We start from the raw sequence: 26,893 nt of genomic DNA, 5'->3' as shown, positions 1-26,893 counted from the left end.
TGGTCATTTCCTTATAATTTTTGAAAATATTGGGGAAGGGCACGTGCACCCTGTTCCCCACCCCCTGGGGCCCTGAAAAGGAAACTAAATTCATGGAAACCGCCATTTTGCAAATATGAAATACAACCCCTTGGCCCTTATACCAAAATAGCCAATCAGAGCACGCCTTGTGCAGGCTCGCCCCAGGCTCCGCTATAAATCCAAAATACACGGCCGAACAATACTAAATTAAAAGATGGCGGCAAAGTTTCGTATAGTTAGGTTTATATTTGCAATAGCTGGCCTTATTCTGATGGTTCAAATCCTCACAACTGTTCACTTTTCATCGAGGGACTGGCCAGATGATCACCCAATACAAGGAAGGAATCATATAGATAATTTTCACCACAGATTGAGTTCGCACGTGGGAAAGTGGAAATCAGTCGAGGAAAGCGTGAGTTTTTCCATAATCAATGCTTTGTGTATTCTGTCTAAATGCAATCTGATCTAAACATATATATTAATATTTTTTTTTTCTGGCCAGTCAGTTATTCTACACAAATAGTGGTATTTTAAACTGGCCGATTTAATTTGAAATAAAAAAATCAAAGCCTTGTTAGTGCGGCTTTGTAATTTCAGCTGGAAATTGCTCTGTCAAATTGCCAACCAACAAAACAATTCATAACATTTTAAGTGAATACCTAAAGTATATCCTCTATTTTGTTTTTTGTCATAAAGTCATTTTCCTTTAGCTCGACTTGCCATTTTAGTTTTCTTTGTTCTTGCGTTGAGAGATTGCTAAATTATTTACATGTAACCGACGGGTCATGAATGTAGCTTCGCTCTTATATAAGATAAGCTTTACTTATAATTGTTTTCTATTAATTGAATTGTAATGCAGAAAAACAAGTCAAAGCTGTGAACTAAAAGTAACGGTTATCCTAATTATATCCTCTTTTACTGAGAGACAGGATAATCTCAATGACTCTGTTTACTTTGTTGACATTCAATAATAAATAAATTCTCTGTTGCAGAGATTATTATAAAATAAATTTCATATGTATATTTTTTTTATTCAAATGCAGGCCGCCTTAAGCTCTCCCTTAAAACAATTTCCATGTTAATCCAATATTTGCCTTAGTTTGTTGGTCAACTGTCACACATGTATACTAATTTAACTATTTAGCTGGAAATATTTTCTGTATTTTTAAACACTAAACATAATATGTTATGGTCCTATAAACTTTTTTGAAATTTTAATGATGTTAGAGTGAATCCATATTTCTACAGATTATTTAATAGTTTCAATAATAGCTTCACTAATTTGCTATCGCCTAGGGATAAATTTATTTGCTTGATTATAACTAGGGTGATATTTGTATCCCCATAGCAACAGCACTTAAATATAATTTACGATCGTTTAAAGTATTTTATTGTAATGCATTAGAAAATAGACTACTGGTGGAAAAACAGTAAAGTATATACAATTTTATAGGGAGGCTGAAATAAAAACAACAATAGAATGCCACATAGGTCTATAAAAAAAGACAGGGGAAGATCTAGCTTTTTACTGAAGGGGGTGGTGGTGGGGGGGGGGGGGGGGGGGGTTGGCTCCGTGACTAATGGGTAGGGGGTAATTATTTGTTGTTGCACATGGCTTTCTGGCAGCCCAAAAGGGGGTTTAAACCTGTAAACTCTCCCCCTAGATCTGCTACTAAGGTCCACCATAAATTTCCATGGTGTTACTTATTTTGCTTTTCTGTTATTGTTTTTTTCAGGAATATATACATAGTTATCATGTGAGAGGATTAATAAAGTCTAGTCAAACTACTTCTAAAGACAAAGAAACTGAACACTCAAAAGTTCCTTTTGTGCCCCCATGCAAACCAAAGCATAAGGATGCCACATCTGCTCTGCGTCGGGCAAAGTCAGAACCCTGCAAAAGGGAAATTTATAAAATTTCTTGCTTGGCTGAGAGCAATAGACTTTATAATTTAGGAATTAAAAGACTATGCCCTGTACCTCGGGCAAGTATATCGCCTGCAAAACCTTCATTGAATGATAAGTCAGCAGCCTATGGGCCTCCGATACGGATAGCTTACGTTCTCTCACTTCATGGAAGAGCCTTGAGACAGATTAGACGATTATTTAAAGTAATATACCACACTCATCATTATTTCTACTTCCATATAGACACGGTAGGTCTCTTGTTTTGATACAACTGCTATTATTTCCTTACTAAGTCTCACATGGCAGGTGGGATGGAGGTTCAGTCATTATGATAAATTGGCAGTCTAAGGCTTCCTTAGAAAACTATGAATTTACTTGCAAACATGCTATGTCCGTACCTATACAATTAAAACTTTTTCTCCCTCTCCCAAAAACAGACATTTAGTCAATTTAGTAGGAGTGTCAATTAATAACCAATTATTTTGATGTTATCCACATTTTTCTTGCAAATCCCAAACCAAATTACAACCTCGTTTAGGAAGAAAAACATCAGTGATTTTACAGTGACTTTACCCTATGAAATCTCTCAGACATGGGAACAACCAGGCTGTACTTTGTTTTTCCATTGATAGAGAAAAATCTCCCCCCCCCTCCTCCTCCTCCCTCAGCCTCCAAAAGTAATATTATTGTATATTGCCATATTTTGGGTGTGCCCTTTTAGCAAATACTTGCAGTACACCCGAACCTGATCTTAAAGAGCCCTTATCAGCCACACCTTTGTTATTGTTTTATTTAGAATTGGAGGAATGTAATGTGCTAAAATCTTGAAAATAGCCATCTAAAAACAAAGTTTAATACTTTATTTACAAATTCAAGTGAAAATTTTGTATTGTCTTCCCCAAATCAGACGATGGAAATGGATGCTTTTTCACACTTGGTTACTTTGTAAGGATGACAAAATGGCGGCTGACACGGGCTGTTTAAGTGGGGATATGGGGGCAGTTACTACCCACAGACGGGCTCTGCATTCATTTTTTTTTTATATCCTGATATTTTTTGTATCTGATTAATATTACCTTCTTGTTTCAGAGGTCAGATTACCTGCGCCGTGAAGTATCGAACATGATTAAGGACTTCCCTAATGCAGCTCTTGCCCCGTGGAGCATGGCGACAATATGGGGTGGGGCAACCCTCCTTCAGATGTTGCTTAAGAGCATGGAGGATCTGATAGCAAAGAAAGACTGGAAATGGGACTTCTTTATTAACTTGAGTGGGAACGATTTTCCGATCAAGTAAGTGGAAAGTCAATTACTGTAATGAGGATTGTTCTGCATGATTTTGACTGTTTTTGAGGTTGTCGAAATAACACTAAACTTACGCTTTCACTGAAAAGTTCCCCTTTGAGAAGGGTCCTGTATAAGTTTTGATGATTATTTTTGCTATCTGTCTGATAACTGTATTATTTCATATGGATATTAAATAAAAAGTTAAAAAGGGCCTATACCATATGTTTTCTGATATTTCCATGTTTTTCTCTGAATCTTCCCTGTTCAAAAGTAACAAAAAATGGCAGGTTCAAATACCAGTGTAACGTACTGGTACTACTAGAAAACAAGCTCAAGAATAACAAGGTGGTATGCATAGGCTTGGTGGAACCAGGGAAATAAATCAACACAACGTTGAAGTTATATATGTTTTATGCCTCTGTAAAACAGCATAGTTTCATATTTTGATTTTCAACAGCTTCAACAGTGTAGTGATATATAGTTTAATCAGTTTTTTTAATACCATAATAACACTCTAGAAATCCTCCGGTCATTTTTATTGTTTTGCTTTGATTTCTGGAAATCGCTGGAATATTTGATATATTCATTACTCTGTATTTTTTTCTTTGGCAACAAACTGTTACTGTGCTAAGTAGCATTTTTTATTATTCTGTTAGAGTAAATACAGTATTGAGCTCATTTCTGCGATCTCACCGAGATGTGAACTTTCTCAAGCCACATGGAAGGGATATAGCAAGGTGAGAGGGACTGGGTCCTACATACCTGAGTATTGCCGCTAGATCACACAGCCACGTGTCCAGGGGGGGGGGGGGACTCCGAGGTGTCCCCACCCTGCTCATGTGTTAAAATGAGTTCAACTTCGGTTGACCCCTTTTTTTGGTAGTTAAGAAGGCGATTAATTCTATTGCCAATAAATTGCCTATAAGATGAATATTAAGTCCTGAAAATTTAAGCGACATAGTCTTTTCATTTTCAAGATATTCTAAATCAAAGTTGCATTGCGAGGGAAATTTAGGGGTCGGTGAATTACTTCTTTGAACCTAACGCTGCCTTTTTTCACTAGACACGCCCTTGTTATGTGTCACATTTTGAATTATCCTTCATAAGCACTGCAAACGTCATTTGCTTTTATTCCTGCTAGGTTCATCAAAAAGCAAGGACTTGATCGCACATTTCTGCAATGTGATGAGCACATGTGGAGACTGGGCGATCGGAAACTCCCAGCAGACCTTGACATAGATGGCGGAAGTGATTGGATCGCACTCAACCGGAAGTACTGTGATTACCTTGTAACGTCACGTGACGAACTTGTGACCGGCTTGAAGCACATGTACCGCTACACCCTCCTACCCGCTGAGGTAAGACTCGCTTGTAGTGGAAAAGTATGAAGTATTTTAGTTGTGCCATGCTCTTAGACGCTTTGTAGATTCAAACTAATTTAGAATTTCATTGTGCTGCTAAACACTTTTTTTTAGCTCTTTCCTTATATAAGGGTTATGCTTTGTTTTTGTTTTCGTTTTGTTTTTTCGTTACATTTTACAAATCTCTTAAAGCTCTCTGCAAATGACTTCCCGGTAGCACAGTTTCCAGCTCTCTTTTTTCCCCTTTATCCAATTTTCCCACCCTTCTGTTAACTCTGTGTTGCATTCCTGTTTTCTCTTCCCTCAATAAGCCAGTTTCGTAGATCGAGATCTACCTTCCTTGGTGGTCCCACCTCCCATTTTTTTACAAACATTTTTTTTCAAAAACACGATTGAGAGAGGGTGCACCGTTTTGAGGCATTCTCTTTGAACTCCATATGGAGTCCTCTTTGGTTTTAAACAAACTCATGCCGGAGTGAGAACGCAAGCTTAAAATGGATGCAAAAGCTGCAAATTGCGCATGACCGTGTAACTTGCTCACTTGATTATAAAACTCTTCTGTTCTGTAGTCGTTTTTCCACACTGCACTGCGCAATGGGCCACACTGCCAGAACTGGCTTTCCAGCAATCTGCGACTCACTAACTGGAAGCGTAAACTTGGCTGTCGTTGTCAGTACAAACATATTGTCGACTGGTGTGGATGTTCGCCAAATAACTTCAAACCCGAAGACATGGCTAGGATAAAGGTAAACCAAGTCATTCATTCAGACGTCCCCACGTTTCCGTTTTCTTTCGAAAACACCACCTTTTTGTTTCGGATACGGGTATCGTCCAAACGTAAACGCGAAAACGATGACCGAATTGACCGTAAACGGAACGATCTGAAAAAGATGTCCAGAGTGGAACAATTTGGAAACGATAGCCTTTCGGTGCCGTGGGGACGGAATAAACGGAACCTTTCGAAAACGATGGCATGACAACTCAGGTCCAGTCCACTTAGCGCGCGAGTACACATGCGTTGTACAGCATGTAATCGTTTTTGTATCGTTCTGCGTTTTCGTGGGCACGGGTCGTATCAAAATGAAAACGCTTCGTGTGGACGCAGATCTTTTATAAAACGGATTGTGTTTCAAACGAAATTGTGTTTCAAACGAAAACGGATACGTGGGGACAGGGTCTAAGCTGTTGGCCGTGTTAAAAAAAAACTGCAAATTAATACTTTTCTGTACGTACAGTTGTCTTCACACTAGCTTCCTCATGATTGTAAACTGGGTAGAAACTCTCTAAATACTTGAGCCCACTTGGAACTAATCTGTGCCTCAGGCATGAAGAAAGCCAATCACGCCGCCATTTTACGCTCCCGCACAATACCGACTCACCCAAAGAATCGATTTTCATCGGCTATTTCAATCAACTGACTGAAATGCTTTGAATAAAATATCGTTACTAAGGTATTCAACTTCAATCGTGTGTGGTTATTTTGAAGTTGCCCTGAAAATAAACCAATGTATTTTCAATTGTTAACAATAATTAAGGAGTGGTTGATCGACATTCTTTTATAACATTCTGATCTGTGCTTCAAGCCTAAGCTTTTATGTTTTTTATTCCCAGAGCCAAAGTACAAATTTCTTCGCGCGTAAATTTGAGGCTATAGTGAACCAAGAGGTCATCAACCAACTAGACGAATGGCTGTACGGCAAATATCCCCAGGGTACCCCTGGATGGGACTACTACTGGGAAAACCTATACCACCACGAGGACACACTGACGCGTACCTCGGACCCCTTTCTCTCCTTCTTCCACTCCTTTCCACGCGTCGCTATCAAGCGCTTGCTCCGGGGGATGCAGGACGACTGCCAGATCACTCCCCAGGGGGTGAGGGAGGTCACTTATCTGAACCAGCACGATCGCTTTAGCGGCGTTGTGACGCTGTACGAGGTGTTGTTTGAGACCCCCCGGAATGGGGGAGAGCAGAGGGCGGTGCTAGAATCATGGTTATCGCCGGTTGCGAAGGAAGAGCTGATGAACCTGAATATGAAGAACGGTCCACAAAGGCTCGTATCGCTTGATGTAAGTATTCACCTGAGCATAGTAGCGTCCGTCAGCATGATAGTGGGGAGTTTAGGCAGCGACGACGGCAACGCGATCGGCGACGGCAAAAAATAATTGAAAAGAGCCAGAAATGAAATGCATTTTCCTTGCTCGCTATGTTAGAAATAAGGTTCTAGACGTGTCTTTAATTTTGTGACTACAAAATCGAGTGAATTTTATAAAAACTTGTTTAGAATTTAGCGTAAAGCATGAAGTCATTTTTTTGGGTTACGTTCTCCCTGCCTTTGCATTAAAACTGCTTGTAAAATGTCACAAAGGCAAACATTTTTTTCTCGGTTACGCCATTCTAGTCGTTGCATCCGTCGTATCTTAAGGTCCCTAATATTTTGTCATCTGAATTCCAGGTGGGGACGTCGTGGGACCAAAAAGAGCGGGTGTTCCGTAACCTAGCGCGCCTGATAGGCCCTTATGATGACCCTGTGCTGGTTCATCGCTGGGTGCATGGAGACGCATTTGACGTCAAGGTAATAATTTTAATTATTAAAAAGGGACTAAATTATCCTTTCCAGAATGCAATGAATTGTTGTTATGAAAAATCTAATGTCACAGATGGCCAAAGCTTGACAATCGAGTGTCACAGCTGGAAAAAGCGTGACAAACGAATGACAAAAGCGTGACTATCGAGTGTCACAGATGGCAAAAGCGTGACAATCTAATGTCACAGATGGCCAAAGCGTGACAAACGAATGACAAAAGCGTGACAATCGAGTGTCACAGATGGCAAAAGCGTGACAATCTAATGTCACAGATGGCAAAAGCGTGACAATCGAGTGTCACAGATGTCGAAAGCGTGAAAAAAAGGAAGTTTATTCGACGAAAACGAGTCAAGTGTAGCCAAAAATGCATTTCCCCCACTACAAAATACGTTATTTTTTGGTTTTATAGTTATTGTTATTGTTATTGCCGTCGGTTATTGATGTAAGTTACGTTGTCTCCCCCCCCCCCACCCCAGATCACGTAGTATCGTTATTATTGGCGTTTTTGTTGTTATTGTTATTTACATCGGTAACGTTGTTTTCTCGCCCCAGATTATGTGGGTGGACCCTATCAATGTCGTGACAGGAGTCTACGAGATGCACGTTGTCGACAACTGGGTTGTATCATTCCACAAGCCGGTGTTTAAGAAACCCATGCGACCGGGCAAGTGGATTATTAAGATGATTTATACAGACAAGGGCGAGGATATGGTGATTGGTAAGTGTTTCTGGAAATGCGTCATTTAAAGATTCATCATCTCGACCTGTAGGGCAGTGAAGCCAACCCCCACATCTGCACCCCTGCCTTCACCCCCCTGCCCCACCCCACGCTTCCTCCTTCCTTTCCCAGGGCACATCTCCCTCAAACATCCTTTCTTCTAAGGCTGTCGCTCTCCACATTACCCCCACCCTCATCCCCAGGGCTACTGTTTACTGATGATCTAGAAACCCCTCCCAATCCGATTATGATTTTTCAATTGCCAAAAATACTAACCTATGTAAACTTTTCCTCAGGCGAGACTAGTTTCCTAGTCGTCCCTCTGGCGTTCGACAAAGGTGAACCCGTGAGTAGTCAGCAGGCTATGGAGGCTAACAGCGGCCCCCCTGGCGGAATATACAACACTAATGACTTCCTGATCGAATTTGACCGTGAGGCCAACAACACTGAAACTGCGGCCAAGGAAGCTGCAGAGAACTCCAGAAAATCAGGACAAGAGCTGGATAACTGGATTGATCACGTAGTTACTGGGTTCTGGAGCGTGGAAGGCACGTGTCTGGTGCATGGTTCGGTCCCAGACTGTGTGCGGTTACCAGACTGTAAGGAAACCCGTTGGAGCACAAAGTCCCCGGACCCAAAATCGGAATTTGGGAAAGTGAAAGCGAATGGAAGGTTAAGATAACACAGAGAGCCCGCAGTATTCCCAAATAAACACTCCTTACGCAAAGACAAATGGCAGGTAACGCAGGAAGCCCGCAGCAGTCCCAAATACGCACTCCTTTGTACAAAAAGCCTAGTGGTAGGTAACACAGGGAGCCCGCAGCAATCCCAAATACATCTCCTTACATATGCTGTTCGACGGAAAGCACTTCTAAATTATCATTTTCAGAGTAGGTTTATTGTTATATTATTAAATTATTCACACTTGCTTAGTGTCGTTTTTAGGTTCGTCGTATAGGGCTGTTTTCAAGGGAAAAATAAATTATGGAATACTAGATCTGTCATGGCTAAATACGAGTCCAGTAGTGCTCGTCGAGTTTTCACTGAGCCTCAGACGGAGCTTGCATGCGAATGCTAGTCACCTTTTGTTTTAGCAAACCTAGATTACTAAAAAAAATAGAAAAATATATTATATATTTTAAATGCGAAATAAGATCTAATGTATTTTGGAAAATTATTGAAAAATTGGTAAATTTTTATATTTGAAAGATAACCTGTTATTTATAATCAAGGGTCAGTATCGTACGCTCGGTGAAATAGTCCACCTGTAGGCTTTGGATTTCGCTATCTAGGCCACCATTCCTTCGCGCCCGTATTTTCCAAAATGGCGGCCAAATAACGAACTCCGGGTTTTCTCGTCGAAATAAAACTCCAACGCCTGTAGGTAGACTACAAATAAAAACATAAATAGTCCAAGGCAAGCCAAAATCCCTAGGGAAAAAGTTCGTGCAAGCAAACTTTGGCTTAAACCCAGAGATTTTTTCTCTAAATTTGATCGACCAAAAACTACAGTATACGATGGTGTTATTTAAGATTTTATGATTATTTTATAGGAACTTTTGAGAAACCACTTTTGATTTTCACTTGTGATTTCAAAAAGAGCCATGTGATAGATGGAAAGATAGATAGAAAGAAAAAGATATATTGATTACTTTTAGAGTAAGAAGTAATTATAATTATGTACAGTATTCGTTTACGGATTTGTACCTTTTTACACAAATAAATGATCACGTTTTAGATATTATTAAAAACGTGTCTAAAAATGCAGGCATGGTCGGATTGGGTTTCTGCTTTGCCTAATTTTTACATGTAAATAAAAAATAAAAAGTTCAGCATTATCTTATGCTGTGTGTGAGTGTTTTTTGTTTTTGTTTTCACTTCGGTGGGTTATTATTATTGGACGTTTGAAAATCGCTAGATCCCACTCCTGCCGGAACAAGACCAGCGGCTAAGACTACTTTGAAAGGCTTATGCATTTGAGGTGTTCCCGTTTCGCTCAACGAAAGATTTCTTGATGGCCTTGAGCTCTTAATACGAGTTTCGATTGCAACGGAATTCAGGTCAAGACGGTGCCAAAGGCTTCGTCTCCTGTGTCTCCGTGTATTACCGGATTATAGATAGGGGGTGTTTGTTTTTGTTTAAAAGGGCAAGATTAACTGCAAAGTTACGTCAAATAGTTTATTTAGGCTAATCGCGAACAAAATTAAAAATATAAGCGACTATAGTTCCTGTTTTATGTCGTTTTCCCCCAAACCTTGCAATGAATTGTAGGGATATTGTGCTTGCTTTCATAGTCATTTGCCTTTTATTTGGCATAGGGATTGTGAAATAATTGTTTTCTTAGTTATCTGAGATATTTCTGTGCGAGAAAGCCCGGGGCTATTAAAGAATAATGTCCACTTTATTTTTCCCCCAAAAAACTTAAAAGATACCGCGATAACTATGAAAAACAGCAAGTTATATGTGGCACAAAGTGAAAGTATGTTTTTTTTATATTGAAGTATATTTTTCAGTGTACGAATTCCAATTATCGTTAGTAGTGGAAGCGTGGTTTCTGATCTCTAATCCCTTTATTACACAGTCCACAAAACCTAACAAACGCACTCCATTAATTAAATTCCTATTACCAACACCAACAATTGTTCGTATTTTATTAAACCTAGTAAAAACCCGCCATGCTTTTGAAAGGCCACGTACAAACTCTCATCAAACTCCGCCCTGATGTATGCAATAATTGTGACAAACACTCTCCCCGTGTGAGAGCAAACCCATTGAAGCTAAGTCGGTGATTCCTTACAAATTAAATGCTTGGATAGCTTGCATTGTGCTTGTCGAGTGGATTATTTGCGGAGATTAAAAGTGTGTAAATAGACGATGTACGTTGAGCCTTGTAAACTTGGCAGGGGCACGGAAACGTACCGCCACTTCATTCAAGCTTGAAAGACGCGTGCAACAGCATTGAAGATTGGATGAGTACGAAGGACGCCTTCCTTGTCTTATAAAACCAACAGGTGCGTAGAATATCAACTTTAAGTAGTTGCTGCGTTTGCGTAGCAACGAGGCCCTATTCTCTCGGGAAGTGTGAAAGAGGAGCGAATAACGTAGGGCTAAGGGTCGCACTATTGGTCAAATTTCGACAGGCATATTAAATCACACGGCTTGATCTTGGGCTATCCCAACTCCTAACTCCATGCTATGCAATTCAACTCACTCTTATAGAAATAAATCAACTCTAAGAATTCTAAAGAACGAAAACCTAAAATTGGAGCCTGGGTAGTACCACATGCTCTATTATATGCGGGTTTTTTTAAGGTTTGAGAACTAACAAATCTTTATTATTGTTCACAATGCTAATGTTATTTCTTCATCTTCTCACTCTAAGGTTGTGATGAAGTTTGCGGACGTTGTCAATTATTTGTCAAATTTAAAAAAAAGGATGCTTCATCGGCTAGCAAATTTAGCAATTGTATCGCCCCTCGCCAAAGAACCAATTGTTTTAGCCTGTGTGTGCACAGACTTTCTCAAAGTCCGTTGGTCGGCTTTTTAGAAATTCGCTTTTGCTGTTTACAACGTCCTCTCCGCGCCCGATTTTGTTTGTTTCGATTTTCTGAGAAAAAAAGCCCATTATATCTCGCTCTTTTTAGGGAAAATCAAAGAGCATTTCTGAACGTTTTAACGACAGGGACCGAGATAAAAGTAGGTAAAAATGACCCCATTGTTCGCGCGGACAAACTCTTGACTTGGTCTCTATATCCGGCTGAAATACTTCAGAAACGCTTACTACGCACAGGCCATCGCTGAAGGCAACACGGTCATTATCGTGTAAAGCTTAAGGGGCATTTCCTCCCCAGCCCACCCCAGACCGCAAGAAAAATTTGACAGGAAACATCAACCTACACATCCCCGATTCCATCGACATTTGGATACGGCGAATTTCGCAATCTTTAAGCACGGCAAGCGAGTTGTTGTTACGGTTTTTTTGTTTATAATAATTTCACAGGGTTTTAAAAAGACATAAGACATGTGATCCTGGATTTTAAGCATTTAATAAAACTGGATACGTACAGGCTGGTTGATGGCAACCCCCTTAGGAACCGACAAGGTACGGATGCCAAAACTAGAATTAGCGGGGGGGGGGGGGGGGGGGTGGTGGGGGGATAAGGGTTCACAGGGGGGTGCCCAGGGGCTACTCCCACTTTTTTGGCCTCGTCTTTTCTTATTCACGAGCCACACAATTACACAGAATATCTCGACCTGCGCATCCCATCGTAGCAAATCCTGGCTACCCGCCTTCACTGCGCATTTACTGCGAAATTGTTCAACAACATGAGCGAAGCGCGAGACGATAGCGTAGTGAGTACAATACCCCCAAGATGAGGAAATGAATACAAGCTCTTTCATCAGTTACACATGCACTTGGTAGTAGGGTAGAGGAGGGAAGGAATATGCTGTACCCAGTGTGACCTTTGGAAAGGTACTGAATAGGGGGGATTTAGTTGTATATAAATTCGGTTGGTGTTATCTCCATTTTGGCGCGCTTGAAAGAGTAGTGATGGCCATTCCAAGTAGCCTTATTATTCCATGACTATATGGCGCCTTGCTAGCCTTATTACTCCCTGACTATATGGCGCCTTGCTAGCCTTATTACTCCCTGACTATATGGCGCCTTGCTAGCCTTATTTACTCCCTGACTATATGGCGCCTTGCTAGCCTTATTACTCCCTGACTATATGGCGCCTTGCTAGCCTTATTACTCCCTGACGATATGGCGCCCTGCTAGCCTTATTACTCCCTGACGATATGGCGCCTTGCTAGCCTTATTTACTCCAATTGCATATATATTTGGTAAAACTCTCATACAGGGAGAGAAAGGAGGCCCGAGATCTAATCCAGAATTATGATAAAACCTCCCCCTCCCCCACATACATGAACACACAGTGTGTAAAAATGCAAAACACAAAAGCGTTGAATTCTCTTAAGGCCACTCTCGATGGTCTTGTACGCTGAGCCTATTTAGGCTCTGAGTACTTGTCATACTGATCTGCTGCCGAAAATTGTATGTATATCCCGAAAAGAAGAACTGGAAGGACAGGTGAAGCTTCATTGTGAATGACTTTCTCGAGAGTGATTTATTTCCAATGATAGAGTTTTTCAAAATTGCCACCAATTTCTCATTAGCTACCCCCACCATTCTGCCAATCGAATTTTAGGTCAAAATTAATCCCACCCCGATGCATGGATCCATCCAAATCTCAAATGGTTCATGTTATATATATGTTTTTAATTGCTAACAAGGTACCTTATCAGCCACCTTCGATTAGAGTTCATCTATCAACCATGCTGATTGTGAAAAATGCATTGTGATAACTCTTTTGATATATTCTGTATAAGATATGTCCTGTTGATCTATTCTCTCAGAAAATTGCATGAAAACCATATATTTTATTTTTATTTCTGTGTGTTTCTTATGTTTTTGAGCCGAGGCGGTAGGTTTTCGCTGAAGGGGGGGAGGGGGGAGGGGGGTAGTGACAAAGGGGTGAGGGAGTCATTATATTTTTGTTACACATTGCTTTCTGGTTGAGGCAGCTGAAACACACCAGTTATATCATTGTTTAAAACTAAATTAACGGTCAACATTATCGTAATAAGCAAGCGAATTGTCGTAATAAACAAGCGAAAACACAAAAAAAGGTACAAATGTTTCGTCCTTTTAACTTTGGGAATTTCTCGAGAGTACTATTCATCCACTCTGCTGACCATCTCTGACCATCTCTGACCATCTCTGACCATCTTGAACCACGACATTTGCCCTCAACTTTACTTCATGATACTTGTATTTTCGCGTCATTGTTATTTCGCTATATCTTGAAATAATGCAAAATATTTAATAGGGAAGGGAAAAAAAGGAAGGAAAGGGAAGGGAATTTCCATTCATGTTGTGTTGATCTTTCTTTCATTTTGAACTACATGACGTTTTAAAATATTGCATACTGTAGGCCTTGGTTAAAACTAAAATATAATTGCGAAAGAATAGGTCTTATTGCGGAATCGTTGCGTTGCGGAATCGTTTTGGGAATTTTAATTGCGATGTTCTTCATTTAACGACGACAGTTAAAAGACGGATGCGAATTTAAAGCGGTCAGGTCCCGATAATCCATAGACGATAGCAACGTAGACGCCCTTCTGGTTATAGATTACGCAGCCGGTTTGGCAATTTCCTCTCGGACCTGAGAGCTATTTTGCGGGCGAATTGCACGGTCTATCGATGCAAAACATCAGCTTATGTTACACAAAGGACTTACGGCCGACCGGAGGACGTGCGGGCGAGGGAGATATTTGTGATATGTGTAAGCGGCGATGACAGTACGATCATCGTATGAGGGGTTTGTAGAGCTGTAGGAGTGTTAGAACACACATTACCCGGTAAGCAAGGCACGAACTACACTCAAGACGCTGGCTTCCAAACAGCACTCAATACGGGGCAATAACGCTAAGCTAGGGGTGTCCCACAATCCAAGGCAGCGAACAAACAGCAAAGAAATAGACGCAATTCGTTTGTTCTTGTACAAGACGAAATTTAGCTTGATTCGGAGGGTCTTGGTATACATCGCCATTTTTGAAGGGATGATCTAGAACAAATGAAAAAAACTAACAAAGTAAGTCCAATGTCTTCATTTAAGTAGATATTTAGAAAATTAGATATATTTTCATTTCAAATGCTCTTCGTAATTCAGCGGATTGAGACGCATTAGCGTGAGGGTATAGAGTTAGATATCACTATTTTATTTACAAAAGAAATAATCAAGACGACATCGCAGCCATTAGCACAGAGCGAATTGCATTCCTTCAGATAGCGAGAGGCGAAGACTATATGTACATCGCACTTTGTCTTGTCAATCGTGACATTTCGTCTAGTGATCTTTCGCACACGGCAATAAATAGAGATCGTATCGCATTAGAAAAAGGCAGTGAAAGGCCAGTTACGAGACGACAAATGATCCGTGAACTTGCGTTCTAAGCGTTTTCATCAAGAACAATACAGACCCAGTTTAATAACATTAATCATGATAAAAAGGCGCTTTCTAGAAGATTTATTCTCACTTATGCTTTTTTTCTACTTACAAGCTTGTATTGAACGGACGTAAAGGTCGCGCCAAGTCTACATATCTACGCACACTTTATAAGGGTTACTTTCAAACCTCCCTCCACGCTAACTTAAATTATTTTTATATAAGACCTACGATCTAAGGATCTATTAGGTTCCTAAAAAGTCCACAGTCTTCCACCTTCATTTGGAATCACATTATTGTAAATGACGGCTAGCGAAAACCTCTGTCTGTAATATGTTTATATTCGCGACCGAGAGTCGCTTAACACGAGATTAGTGTCGCAGTTGGACGTGGTTAGACGCAACGGGTCGCATTTATCTCGCAGTTGGAACGCTTTTATACCCTTCTTGAATTACTTTTAAAACCTCTCCCAAAAAATGGGGAACCAACCATACATTACACAAGCGAGAAAGAGAGAGCTTTTCCCTGGGGTATATCATTTTCATCACATCATGACACGTTTGTGGTATCCAAAGGGTAGAAACAACCCAACTGAGATAAACATCTCGCATCACTTTGTAAAAAGAAAAAAAAGCAAAGCCTGGATAAAGGACTGAGTTATATTCCAGAGAAAAAAATATCTAGCAATCAAACTGGCCCCGAAAAAATTATCTTCATTTGCCATGCGACTTCACTGAGCATATTTCCTACTTATCACGCAAATCATGTAAAATAGAGCTCATACAGAGAGATACAGAAATACAGAGAGGTAAGAAAACTGTCCCTGAAGGTATAAAAGAGTGCATAATGGAATTAGTCTCGCGCTTAAGTTAATAAATCACTCAAGTCTCAAGTAGTAATTAATCATTTTTATTGTAGTGTCCTCTTGGGGGCCCGCTTTGCGAAGGCGATGCAGGGGCCCGGTCAATGTGCACTTTTTTGTGTAACGGCACTTTGAGGCTATTAAAGTGAAGATAACCCACACGTATGATAAAGTGTTCAAAATAAAAACGGAGTCTCTAGTTGGAGTTGTTATTCATGTGTGGAATTGTATCAAGCGAATTCCACCATAAGGTTTTCCCCGTCACTTTAATAACATTGTTTTCCAAGTCATCATTGCAAATGCCTACATAAAAACAGCTACAAAAAAAACTAAAGCTATATAGGATAAACTAGTAGTGTTGTGTATATATTGGTTTATGCTTATTGCGTATTTCATCGATATGAAAAAAGGCGAAGCGACAGTTGGAAACAAGGCGTCTAACTTTCAATAAGGGGAGAGGATCAGTCTCTCAGTCAACAGCTCTCATCATTACGCCTTTAAAGAAAAACCTCCTACCCCCTACGGCCGAGCTACAGAGCGTTAAATGAAGCCTAGGTATTAGACAAAAGGACAGAGCTATATGATTTTCTTTTTCCGAAATTATGTTGGTTAATTTCAGCCCCACGTATTTACAATCCAATATATTTCCTCTGTGGAGGTACGTGCCAAGTAATTTGTATTTATGGGAGGAATGCGGTATCAATCAATACATTGGTAACGCACCCTCGTTTAAAGACCTATTCTTAGCTTTGATGATCGTATTTCTATTGAAAATAAACTGGAAGTATGTAAGGAACTTTAGTGTCTAAATAGAGGACGGAAAATTGTAACCGCGAGGGTAATAATCCTGTGATGTCCTGAATGACTAAACCCCAACTGAACGCACGCAATTATGAGGTCTCTTTAAATGAATTATCATATCAAAAGCGGTTAGCGTGTGAGTGATTATTGTCTTGTTAGCTTTTTAACGCGTAGCTGGAGTTCGAAAACTGACTGGTATATTTCATTGACAGGGCCATATCAATGGAGTAGGGACCGCATGTCATATTAGTCCATGATCGATGAGGTTCGGGGAGAAATCCCATGAGAAAAGAACAAGGAATCAGTTAGCTCGTGCAGAACAAAGACAACAGCACCGCGTGAAGATCGTGGCTCTCTGATCCCACTCTGAATAACTGCCACAAACGCTACAAGCAATCTCGATAGTATTCTAGAGTATTTGGTCGTTTTACCGTGCAGCCGAGTTCTCTGCAAAAAGTGACAAAAAGATATTTGTGCGCGGTTACGGTCTGTTTACAAGCTCATCCAGAGAGTCATTACATAAAAGCGGGTTCATCGCAAGTTTATACAAGGTCTTACAGGGGGACTAAAGAAGCATGTTCACCTATCTAGGGTCGTACCACCTCAAGGTCGGAGTTCTACTCTGCTTATACCAGGGCTGCGTCTCAATACTTTCAGCGTACGGCGGACAGGCGAAGGACTGTTATAACGAATTCAATCGCGCTCAGCTCTGCCAGCCAGCATTTCACGACCTCGCGTACAACAAAGATGTGTATGTATCACACACTTGCGGGGAGAAATCACGGAGATTTTGCCCTCCAATGAGCGTTCGAGGAAGGACAGCGTGCGGATTCTGCGACGAGAGAAACGCGAAGACGTCTCACCCGGCGAAATACTTGACAGACGTGCACAATGAGAATAATGTAACGTGCTGGCAAGCAGACCCGGTACAAAGCCGGGAGAACGTCACTCTTATTCTGTCGTTCGGTAAAACATATGATATTACGTACGTAAGTCTGCAGTTCTGCGGGATAAGGCCTGACTCCATGGGGATCTATAAAAGCATGGATTACGGCAAATCATGGCAAGCGTACCAGTTCTACTCTAGCAGATGCGAGAAAATGTACGGACGTGTGACGAATGGGGAGATTTCGCCTGAGAACGAACAGGTCGCACTCTGTACGGACGGCCACCTTTTACGCCCTTTATACGGAGGTCGCATCGCGTTCAGTACTCTAGAGGGTAGACCCTCTGCGTCAAAGATGGACTACAGTGCGGTGATGCAAGAATGGGTGATGGCTACAGATATCAAAGTTGAGTTCAATATGATAAGTCGCAGCGCGCGGCCAAGGGACAGTCTATACTACGCGGTGTCCGAATTTAACGTGGGCGGGCGGTGCCATTGTAATGGCCATGCCAGTGAATGCGTGCCGGACAGGAACGGACGGCAGGTCTGTGACTGTAAACACAACACTGTCGGGGTGGACTGTGGCGCTTGTAGACCTTTCTTTAATGATCGACCATGGCGACCGGCGACTCACCACTCTGCCAACGAATGCAAAAGTAAGTACTCCATACTTTGTTAGAATAATTCAAAAGAGTTTAATAGTTTAGGGAGCATTTCAGTGAGTTTTGTCCATATTTTTTTTAGCTAAAAGAGTCCATTCAATTTGTTTATTCAGCATTTCTCTTTAAAAGTACACTGACATTGAATATACATTGATTAATTTGGTTTCCAGAGATTAGAATCCAATATAAATTATTTACACGCTGTTCTAGGACGGATACCTTGATTTAATTCTCCGCTTTTCGGAATAGACTATTGCTATTTTTAAATTCCTTTAGTCGCACGCCGTGTAGTACCGCATTTGTTCGAAGGATTATTGTACCAGCCAGACAGGCACCAAAACTTCCCTCACAACTCAAAACATTAATCAAGCATCCCTGACGTGACAAATTCAATTTACTGGAATAATACCATTGTTCTTCCTGTTTGCCTTCATCGCCTATACACACATCATTGCGCGTCGTTTGCGCCTATGACATATTGGCACGGTGATACTTTATGTAAAGCCTTGAAATCTGCGCTCTCGTACGCACATATGATACTTCGGCTCGTTGGGATTAGAAGGGTTGTACACACTTTTATTAGATCTCCGTTCCTGGGTCTGTTATTGTCATTTCGACTGGTGATACCGCCATACAAATGACAAATTGCCTGCTAACTACGTATGTGTGCTCTCTTCATCAGCCCCAAACGAGGCTATTGTACGCATAAGTGCTAATCTCACGCTTGCGCTCGCTTGCTTTGCTAAATACTAGACTACACGGTAGACAAGCAGGCGCGGCGTTAATGAGCCGTCACTAATTGCACTCGATTAAAAAACTCGCCAAAAACACTATAAGCGAAAAGTTTTCTCAGGAGATCAATGGCTGTTCTACGGTTAGTAAGCCTTGGAAATTAGCCTACCATCTAGATAGTGCCCCTTTTTCATATTAATAAATCAGGAGTTGGTGTCAAACTCACCTCGGCACCAATAAGTCTGGATAACTGTACAAAAGATCAATAGAAAGAGGCGTCGAGTTTTCATACACAAAGGTGTGATACTGTTGGGTTCGTTAAACTATAAGAACCTATTATATGTTGAGCACGTTAACAGAGAGAACATACGGCACTGAGAATCAGAAAGAAACAAGTGTTGTTGTTTTTTGGAGGAATTTTCTTTAATATCAAAAACGGCTGAAAGTTGTCAAACGCTGCTTTGTGATTACAGTTTTGGAGAAAACAAATAATATACTTATCCTTTTTAATAGTCTTTTATCTGCTGAATAATAGAATTAGTGTTCGTCTTAGACTTTGTGGCTACTGTCAAAGAAAACAGCAAATTCCTACTGAGAATACTAACAAAAATGTTTGTTAGTGCTTTTTGATTAACAACGAAAGTAGCGCAAACCTTCTTGGCTACGGCTGGTGAGTAATTTATGGTTCCGTTTTTTTATGGCTGATAATGTCGACAGTAGTTTCAAGACAAAAGCAGAGATGAAGTTGGAGATTACTTGAATAAAATGTTTATATGCAGTATTTGAGCCGCTTCGGGATAGATAACGGCATAAAAGGTCTATATGTAGGATTTGATATCTGATACCATAAGAATTTGTAGGGCAATAGGAAAAATAGCAGAAATAACAAAAGGGGACAAATATGAATCAACCCTCTCACTTTTGGCAGGTTTCACTTTCGCGAGGCGTGCAAGAAATGCTGGGTATTCACGTTCACCTACTTCAGCATCTAACTACCTTCTGTTTTCTTGTGATAAATATACTTGATCAGTTAATTAAAATCAATCGAAAACCTCAAAGATCATTGCTTAATTTTATCCAAAACATAATAATTAGTGGTTCGAGGCATAAAATGCAAGACTTTTGCTGCATTCCGCCAAAACAAACCAATCATCACTTTCGGGAGAAATGCTAAATTTAAACCGAAAAATGCAAGAAAGCTCGACTATTATTGACCTACTCCTCGCCTCGGCTAATAATAGTTGAGCCAAAAATTCTTTTCAGAGAATCACTTTCTATAGAAATCTAAAAAATGTCTGATAGCTAAGAGGTTCATTGAAATATTTCTCCCTAATATCAAACTAATTCATAGTTAACCTTGCTTGAAGTAGATGGGTGACTATTAAAAGGCCTTAGAATCTATGAAAAGAGAGAACTTTAATGTTTCAATATTATTTTTTGGACAACACATTCATCACATTATAAGAACAGAGGACGAGTGAAAGAGGGCAACAATCAACATACCTATAGAATAGGTTCAGGTCGATATGCGAAAGTAAACAAGTCTAAATGTGCTTTTGAAAAGTTATCTTTAGTAGTTAAATATTGACTGTTTTTAAACAATCACAGGGTCAATAAAAGCAACAGTCCATCTTTCCCTTCATTCTCGTCATTTGCATCAAAATCATGTTTTACAAGACGGATTGAGTGGACTCCCTGTGGTGCCCGCCGGGGCCCCTGTGGCTAGGCTCCCATAGGAAATGACCTGTCAGAATGTGTAAAAAATAAAGTGTGAAACCCTCGGAAGACGCAAGGCACACACGAAGCACACGGCAGCACCTAGTGCTATTTGACAAATGATTTCTGACAGGGTGAACCTAAGACAAGTATGATTAACGGTTTGATTTACACATTTGCAGAGCATTTTTGGTCGCAGCGGGTACACCGTCCCCTGCGGCGACAATTAAATTTCGAGGACTTATGCACGAGAATGATGTATATTTGTACCCTTTTCATCGAAAGCTAGTATTAAGATTTGAACCAGTTTCATATCAAAAGCAAGTGTTAAAGAATTGTAACAATTTCATAATAAAATAATAATGTTTAATATTAGTACCCGTTCTACAAGCTAGTGACCAATGACCAACCATTTGATGTCTAACGGAGAAGTCACGAGGCTGTATTTTGTAACCATGGATTGTTTGAATTTTTTCAGAGAATTTAACTTGTTTGATTTGGGTGAAATAAGAATAGGAGAGAATTGTCGAAGTTTTAAGTAACAGGGAGTAAAAAATAGAATAAACGTATGAAGCAAATTCACGGGAAATAAATTTGAGCCCGATTCAGCTGGAGTGTCGAGTTTCCGAGTTCTCAACTTGTCGAATGTAAACTGTATAATTCATAAATTCTACCGATTTTCTACCTATCCCGACCCCTATTCAAATTCTGATGGCACATTCCTAAGTGTGGGATTTCGGAATCTACTTCTATCGTCACCTTAATTTTATAACTTGGCGACATTCCTAATGACAATGCGTGGACTGCAAACGATGTTTTAATAAATGCACTATTAAAAGCTATGTCTGGCTAGAATACCACTCTTTCTTTGTACCGTTATTTGCTATGTGTTTTATACATTTGCGAGAAATTACCTGGAAGAACAGAGAATCATTTATAGAAATCAAGTGGAAGGCAAAAGGGGCGCATTAGACGGTATTTTCATAAATGCACTATTAAAAGCCATGTCTGGCTAGAATACCACTTTTTCTTTACCGTTATTTGCTAAGTGTTTTATACATTTGCAAGAAATTACCTGGAAGAACAGAGAATCATTTATAGAAATCGAGTGGAAGGCATAAAGGGCGCATTAGACGATATTTTCATAAATGCACTATTAAAAGCCATATCTGGCTAGAATACCACTTTTTCTTTACCGTTATTTGCTAAGTGTTTTATACATTTGCAAGAAATTACCTGGAAGAACATAGAATCATTTATAGAAATCGTGTGGAAGGCAAAAAGGGCGCATTAGAGAAGGAAGCTTTGAACATTTTTTTTGTCATCCAGTTATTGTGTTCCTTTCTTTTTTAGCCCTCACTCTAGTTACACGGAAAACTAAACACGCCAGACCATAATACACAGAGTTACGCTATTCTGCTCTCTCGAAGGTAGATCACGTGTAAAGGGAAAATTTTTTAGTGGGCTAAGTTATATGTCTGCGTGGGCTAAGTTATATGTCAGCGTGGGCTAAGTTATATGTCTGCGTGGGCTTAGGTATATGTCTGCGTGGGCTTAGGTATATGTCTGCGTGGGCTTAGTTATATGTCAGCGTGGGCTAAGTTATATGTCTGCGTGGGCTAAGTTATATGTCTGCGTGGGCTAAGTTATATGTCTGCGTGGGCTAAGTTATATGTCAGCGTGGGCTAAGTTATATGTCTGCGTGGGCTTAGGTATATGTCTGCGTGGGCTTAGTTATATGTCTGCGTGGGCTTAGGTATATGTCAGCGTGGGCTAAGTTATATGTCTGCGTGGGCTTAGGTATATGTCTGCGTGGGCTAAGTTATATGTCTGCGTGGGCTAAGTTATATGTCTGCGTGGGCTAAGTTATATGTCTGCGTGGGCTTAGTTAGATGTCTGCGTGGGCTAAGTTATATGTCTGCGTGGGCTAAGTTATATGTTTGCGTGGGCTAAGTTATATGTCTGCGTGGGCTAAGTTATATGTTTGCGTGGGCTAAGTTATATGTTTGCGTGGGCTTAGTTATATGTTTGCGTGGGCTTAGTTATATGTTTGCGTGGGCTAAGTTATATGTCTGCGTGGGCTAAGTTATATGTCTGCGTGGGCTTAGGTATATGTCTGCGTGGGCTAAGTTATATGTCTGCGTGGGCTAAGTTATATGTCTGCGTGGGCTAAGTTATATGTCTGCGTGGGCTTAGTTATATGTCTGCGTGGGCTTAGGTATATGTCAGCGTGGGCTAAGTTATATGTCTGCGTGGGCTTAGGTATATGTCTGCGTGGGCTAAGTTATATGTCTGCGTGGGCTAAGTTATATGTCTGCGTGGGCTAAGTTATATGTCTGCGTGGGCTTAGGTATATGTCTGCGTGGGCTAAGTTATATGTCTGCGTGGGCTAAGTTATATGTTTGCGTGGGCTAAGTTATATGTCTGCGTGGGCTAAGTTATATGTTTGCGTGGGCTAAGTTATATGTTTGCGTGGGCTTAGTTATATGTTTGCGTGGGCTTAGTTATATGTTTGCGTGGGCTAAGTTATATGTCTGCGTGGGCTAAGTTATATGTCTGCGTGGGCTGGCTAAAGTACGTCAGTGTGCTATGTATATTATCAAAGCCACTTTGAACATACATTCTCAAACGAGAATTCAATTCTCACATCTATACATAACCCTAACGGGTAGAATGTTTTCCTGAAGACAAGGGTGATCATTGACAAGGGGAGAGGGGCGGGGTTTATTCCAACTAGGATGCCGCATGTCTTTATACTGATAAAAAGCGCGTCCATTTTACATATATTCGTCACTGGTTCTCGAGATTATCGTGTTTTGGCATTGGTTTTACTCTTCTTATTAGAAAAAAGGCTAAATGAGAGAAGGGACTTGATTTACATAGCATAGATACCCAGCGTTATACCACGTTATACCAGAGGTACTGTGTCTGAAACACAGAACCTCTGTGCCCTAAACAAAAAAAAAAAAAAAAAAAAAAAAACAGAAAAAAGTACGTTTGGTGGCTGTAGGGCTGTGTTTGACAAGTCTCTCCTCTTCCCTGTCACTAAGATCATACCATTTATTAAATGCGAAGACTAACTGGAGCCCGCGATGTTTCTTTCAGTGTGCAACTGCAATCTTCATGCACGCACATGCGTGTTCAGTATGGAGCTCTTCAAACTGTCAGGGGGTAGGAGCGGAGGCGTTTGTGTTAAATGTCGGCATAACACCGCTGGACGGTACTGCCACTACTGCCGCGAGGGCTTTTACAAGGATCCAAACAAGCACATTACGCACATTAAAGTCTGCAGGCGTAAGTATTCTCAGGGTGTGTGATCGTGTGTGTCACCGAGTGGGTGTGTGATTGAGCGTGTGTGTGATTGAGCGTGTGTGCCATTGAGCTAGTCTGCTTGCAGGCGGTACTCGGAGTTATTATCACGGAAAACCCTCTCCGTTCGGTGATCCGGCGCCATCTTGTATTATAAGCCAAACGGAGAGGGTTTTCCGCGATAATAACACCGAGTACCGCCTGCAAGCAGGCTACCATTGAGCGTGTGTGTGATTGAGCATGTGTGTGATTGAGCGTGTGTGATTGAGCGTGTGTGTGATTGAGCGTGCGTGCCACGAGAGCTTTTACAAGATTCCGAACCAGCACATCACTCACATTGAAGTCTGCAGGCGTAAGTTTTTACAGGGTTCTTGATCGAACTCTGGGCTATGAAATATAAGAAAAGTGACTGCGTTTGTTGTAGCTGTTGCTCTTTTTTCTTGGGGGGGGGGGAGGGGAGTATGTTTAGAAAGGGTGCAAGTTGATTTTCTCTTCTATCTGTAGAATGTAACTGCCATCCACATGGGTCACGTGGTCGAGTGTGTAATCAGAGCACGGGGCAGTGCCCCTGCAAGGAGGGCGTGGTCGGCAGGTCATGTGACAAGTGTGCCCCTGGCTATAAAAGCACAAAGTCTAATATCGTCCCCTGTATAGGTAAGTCAGGAAAGAAGTAACGGCCGGGTTCATAAGGTCGGAACACTTTATTGCTCAAGTCGAATAATAATTATAATTAAATCCATAGTGCAAATTCATTGAGAAATGATTAAATGCGTTTTTAATGCGAACTATAGACACGCTCGATACAGTTTGAAAAATAGTTTGCTTAAAAAAGATGGCTTTGGCGTCTACGGACGCTTTCCCGAGCCACTCCGAGACGGGAATGTCGATGTGTTGTTGTGTTGACGTGTTGCTATGTCGTTATTTCGCCAGAGTGCTCCACGCTTTATGTCGTTATGTAGTTATGTCGTTAAATCGGTAGTGTGCACCACGCTTTATTCACCTCTGGGAAACTCTAAGCTAACCTAATCCTTCAGTGACTTTAGGGACAAAACTCGTTGCACTAGAGTCTCTGTAAACAGGGGTCAAATCTGGTACCACCCCACACCACCCCCTAAGAGTCGGACTCCATTGGATTGAGTTAATCACTCAAATTCTAACTGAAATGATCTTCTCCCTAAAGAAACCCCGAATGTCGTCATGTCTCAAGAGTCGTCAACCCCAAGGTCACGTGATCAAGGTGAGCCAATCACTTCTTCAATGATGTCTCTGAATGAGAATGATATTCTAAGGTTGTGGGGATTCCTTATGATAGTCACGGTTTTAGTATACACCTATTGGTGTATTTTTAAATTCTTCTGACGACTATTTGGGCTTTTTGTATTTATTCCTATTTCAATAAAGGTTGTCAGTGCAAATGGCAAATGGCAAATGGCGATTGGCAAATTGCAGTTGTACTACCGAAAGTAACCATGCGTCTCAAAGAATGTGGATAAATCAAAACAATTATCCTTTAAAGGTTACAAATGCTTGGCTTTGACATTGCTGAACTTTATTTAACACCTTTAATTTACGAATAATTAGTACCCATAAGCCATTTGCCATTAGCCGCACTGATAACCTTTTGTGAAATAGGTGTATGCACAGATAATGATGGACACATATGGTGATATATTGATGACTTATCTACTTATCTACTAGCAGGTTGCTCTCAATGTCGACGTGTCCCTTTGAAAGTCAAACGGTTTTGCCGCAAAGATTTTGGTAAGTGAATATTCATTAATGGGGGAAACCAGTAGCCACTGGAATCAGTGGAATTTAGTGCGGAGTACTGATGGGGGAGAGACAAGGAGGTGGGTACGCTGACATGCGCTGCACATGAAAATCATATAATTTATTAATAATAAAAAAACCGAACCGAACCAACCATTTAAAATGTGCAATTTCCAATCATCAGTAATTAATTTGGATTTTTTTTCATCGACCGAGACTTATTCGAACTCATTTTAATTTTAATTATCAAATAGACCACCACCAAAAATGCTATTAGCTTCTCTTTATTTTTGCTTTTAAAACATTTATAAACGATATCTATATTCCCATGCCCCTCCACAGCCTTGAAGGTCACAGTTGTCCGTGTGGAGAAAAAACTTCCAAACTCCTGGGTCCGAGCCACTGTCAACATCAACACACTTTTCAAGCGCTCGCGCACAAGGCGTGTCAGACGGGGTGACGGCTACGTGTGGATCAAGAAACGAGACTTCAGATGCCGCTGTCCAAAACTCAAACCCGGCCGTAGCTACTTTATAGCGGGGAATCTAAGGGGACAGAGCCGTAAGAGGTCCATTGTCCTCAATGGTCGCAGCGTTGTGCTACCATGGAATGAAAAACTGTTAAAGCGCATCTATAGATTCATTAAACTCCAGCGTAACAACAACTGTTGAACAAGAAGACGTATGACGTCATTAGGACGTGGCCTATGAGCCCATAAACAAGGGAGATGACGTCACAGTGGTAGAATGACGCCAATATTGTTAATGGCGTCAGAATGAAATTCGTGCCAGAGACACTCACAAGCTTGACGTCATCCGTGGCGTCACGTCGCCGTCAAGACATAATCTATGCTTGACGTAAAAATATATGGCCTTTGTATTATTCAAATTTATAGTGGTTACACGAAAGAATTGTTACAAGCGTCCCCAAGTAAAAAAGCAAGCACTTATCACGTTGCTATGAAATATATTTATCAGATATACAAATGGTATCCTCTTGTACATAGGAAAAGGGAAACATAGTCTAATAGGGTACAATTCTTACTGCCCGGCCCTTAATTGCAGTTATTTCAGAATGCTTTGTTTTGGTGTGCGCGATAGCCCAGCTGCAAAGGGGTCGAATAATCCCTTATTGCCGGGACAAGCGAAAGCCGGCTAGCAAACTAAGTAAGAAATCAAAGCAAATACTGTGTCCAGGCAAGAAAATAATAGTATATCGTTGTATCAACCGTATTTAAAAATAAAAGATCCACGAAAAATATAA

General features: G+C 40.7%; 2 protein-coding genes across 5 annotated transcripts; both read left to right on the top strand.

The window, feature by feature from the left end:
• Positions 1-200: 200 nt before the first annotated feature.
• Positions 201-9,725, top strand: LOC5508293 (xylosyltransferase 1). The gene is made up of 10 exons (XM_032377081.2): positions 201-433; positions 1,758-2,177; positions 3,019-3,221; positions 3,872-3,952; positions 4,357-4,573; positions 5,146-5,322; positions 6,188-6,646; positions 7,033-7,152; positions 7,717-7,882; positions 8,179-9,725. Exons 1-10 carry the CDS (start codon positions 236-238, stop codon positions 8,562-8,564), a joined length of 2,427 nt encoding a protein of 808 aa, XP_032232972.2. The 5' UTR covers positions 201-235; the 3' UTR covers positions 8,565-9,725.
• A 1,046-nt stretch (positions 9,726-10,771) lies between these two features.
• On the top strand, positions 10,772-26,890 carry LOC5508306 (netrin-1). 4 transcript variants are annotated; one of them, XM_048720108.1, is made up of 7 exons: positions 10,772-10,893; positions 16,768-18,097; positions 23,657-23,845; positions 24,365-24,514; positions 25,041-25,097; positions 25,562-25,621; positions 25,973-26,890. In XM_048720108.1, the coding sequence occupies exons 2-7, from the start codon at positions 17,131-17,133 to the stop codon at positions 26,299-26,301; spliced, it is 1,752 nt and encodes a 583-aa protein (XP_048576065.1). In that variant the 5' UTR covers positions 10,772-10,893; positions 16,768-17,130; the 3' UTR covers positions 26,302-26,890. The 4 variants fall into 4 exon arrangements, with proteins under 4 accessions (XP_048576065.1, XP_001628899.3, XP_032232974.2 ...); XM_001628849.3 differs by lacking the exon at positions 10,772-10,893 and adding an exon at positions 14,139-14,538; XM_032377083.2 differs by lacking the exon at positions 10,772-10,893 and adding an exon at positions 16,540-16,651.
• The last annotated feature ends 3 nt before the right edge of the window (positions 26,891-26,893 follow it).

This window comes from Nematostella vectensis, chromosome 12, assembly GCF_932526225.1.
Source record: "Nematostella vectensis chromosome 12, jaNemVect1.1, whole genome shotgun sequence".
Lineage (NCBI taxonomy): Eukaryota > Metazoa > Cnidaria > Anthozoa > Actiniaria > Edwardsiidae > Nematostella > Nematostella vectensis.
The sequence above is the reverse complement of the archived record's forward strand: the minus strand, read 5'-3'. Positions and strand labels throughout refer to the sequence as shown.

Bases quoted from the DNA above. Each gene is read 5' to 3' on its own strand.
- LOC5508293 (XM_032377081.2), top strand. From the start codon at position 236: ATGGCGGCAAAGTTTCGTATAGTTAGGTTTATATTTGCAATAGCTGGC. The intron at 2,178-3,018 runs GTAGGTCTCTTG...TTCTTGTTTCAG, and splicing joins TCTACTTCCATATAGACACG to AGGTCAGATTACCTGCGCCG. The intron at 4,574-5,145 runs GTAAGACTCGCT...TCTGTTCTGTAG, and splicing joins ACACCCTCCTACCCGCTGAG to TCGTTTTTCCACACTGCACT.
- LOC5508306 (XM_048720108.1), top strand. From the start codon at position 17,131: ATGTTCACCTATCTAGGGTCGTACCACCTCAAGGTCGGAGTTCTACTC. The intron at 23,846-24,364 runs GTAAGTATTCTC...TTCTATCTGTAG, and splicing joins GCACATTAAAGTCTGCAGGC to AATGTAACTGCCATCCACAT. The intron at 25,622-25,972 runs GTAAGTGAATAT...GCCCCTCCACAG, and splicing joins GTTTTGCCGCAAAGATTTTG to CCTTGAAGGTCACAGTTGTC.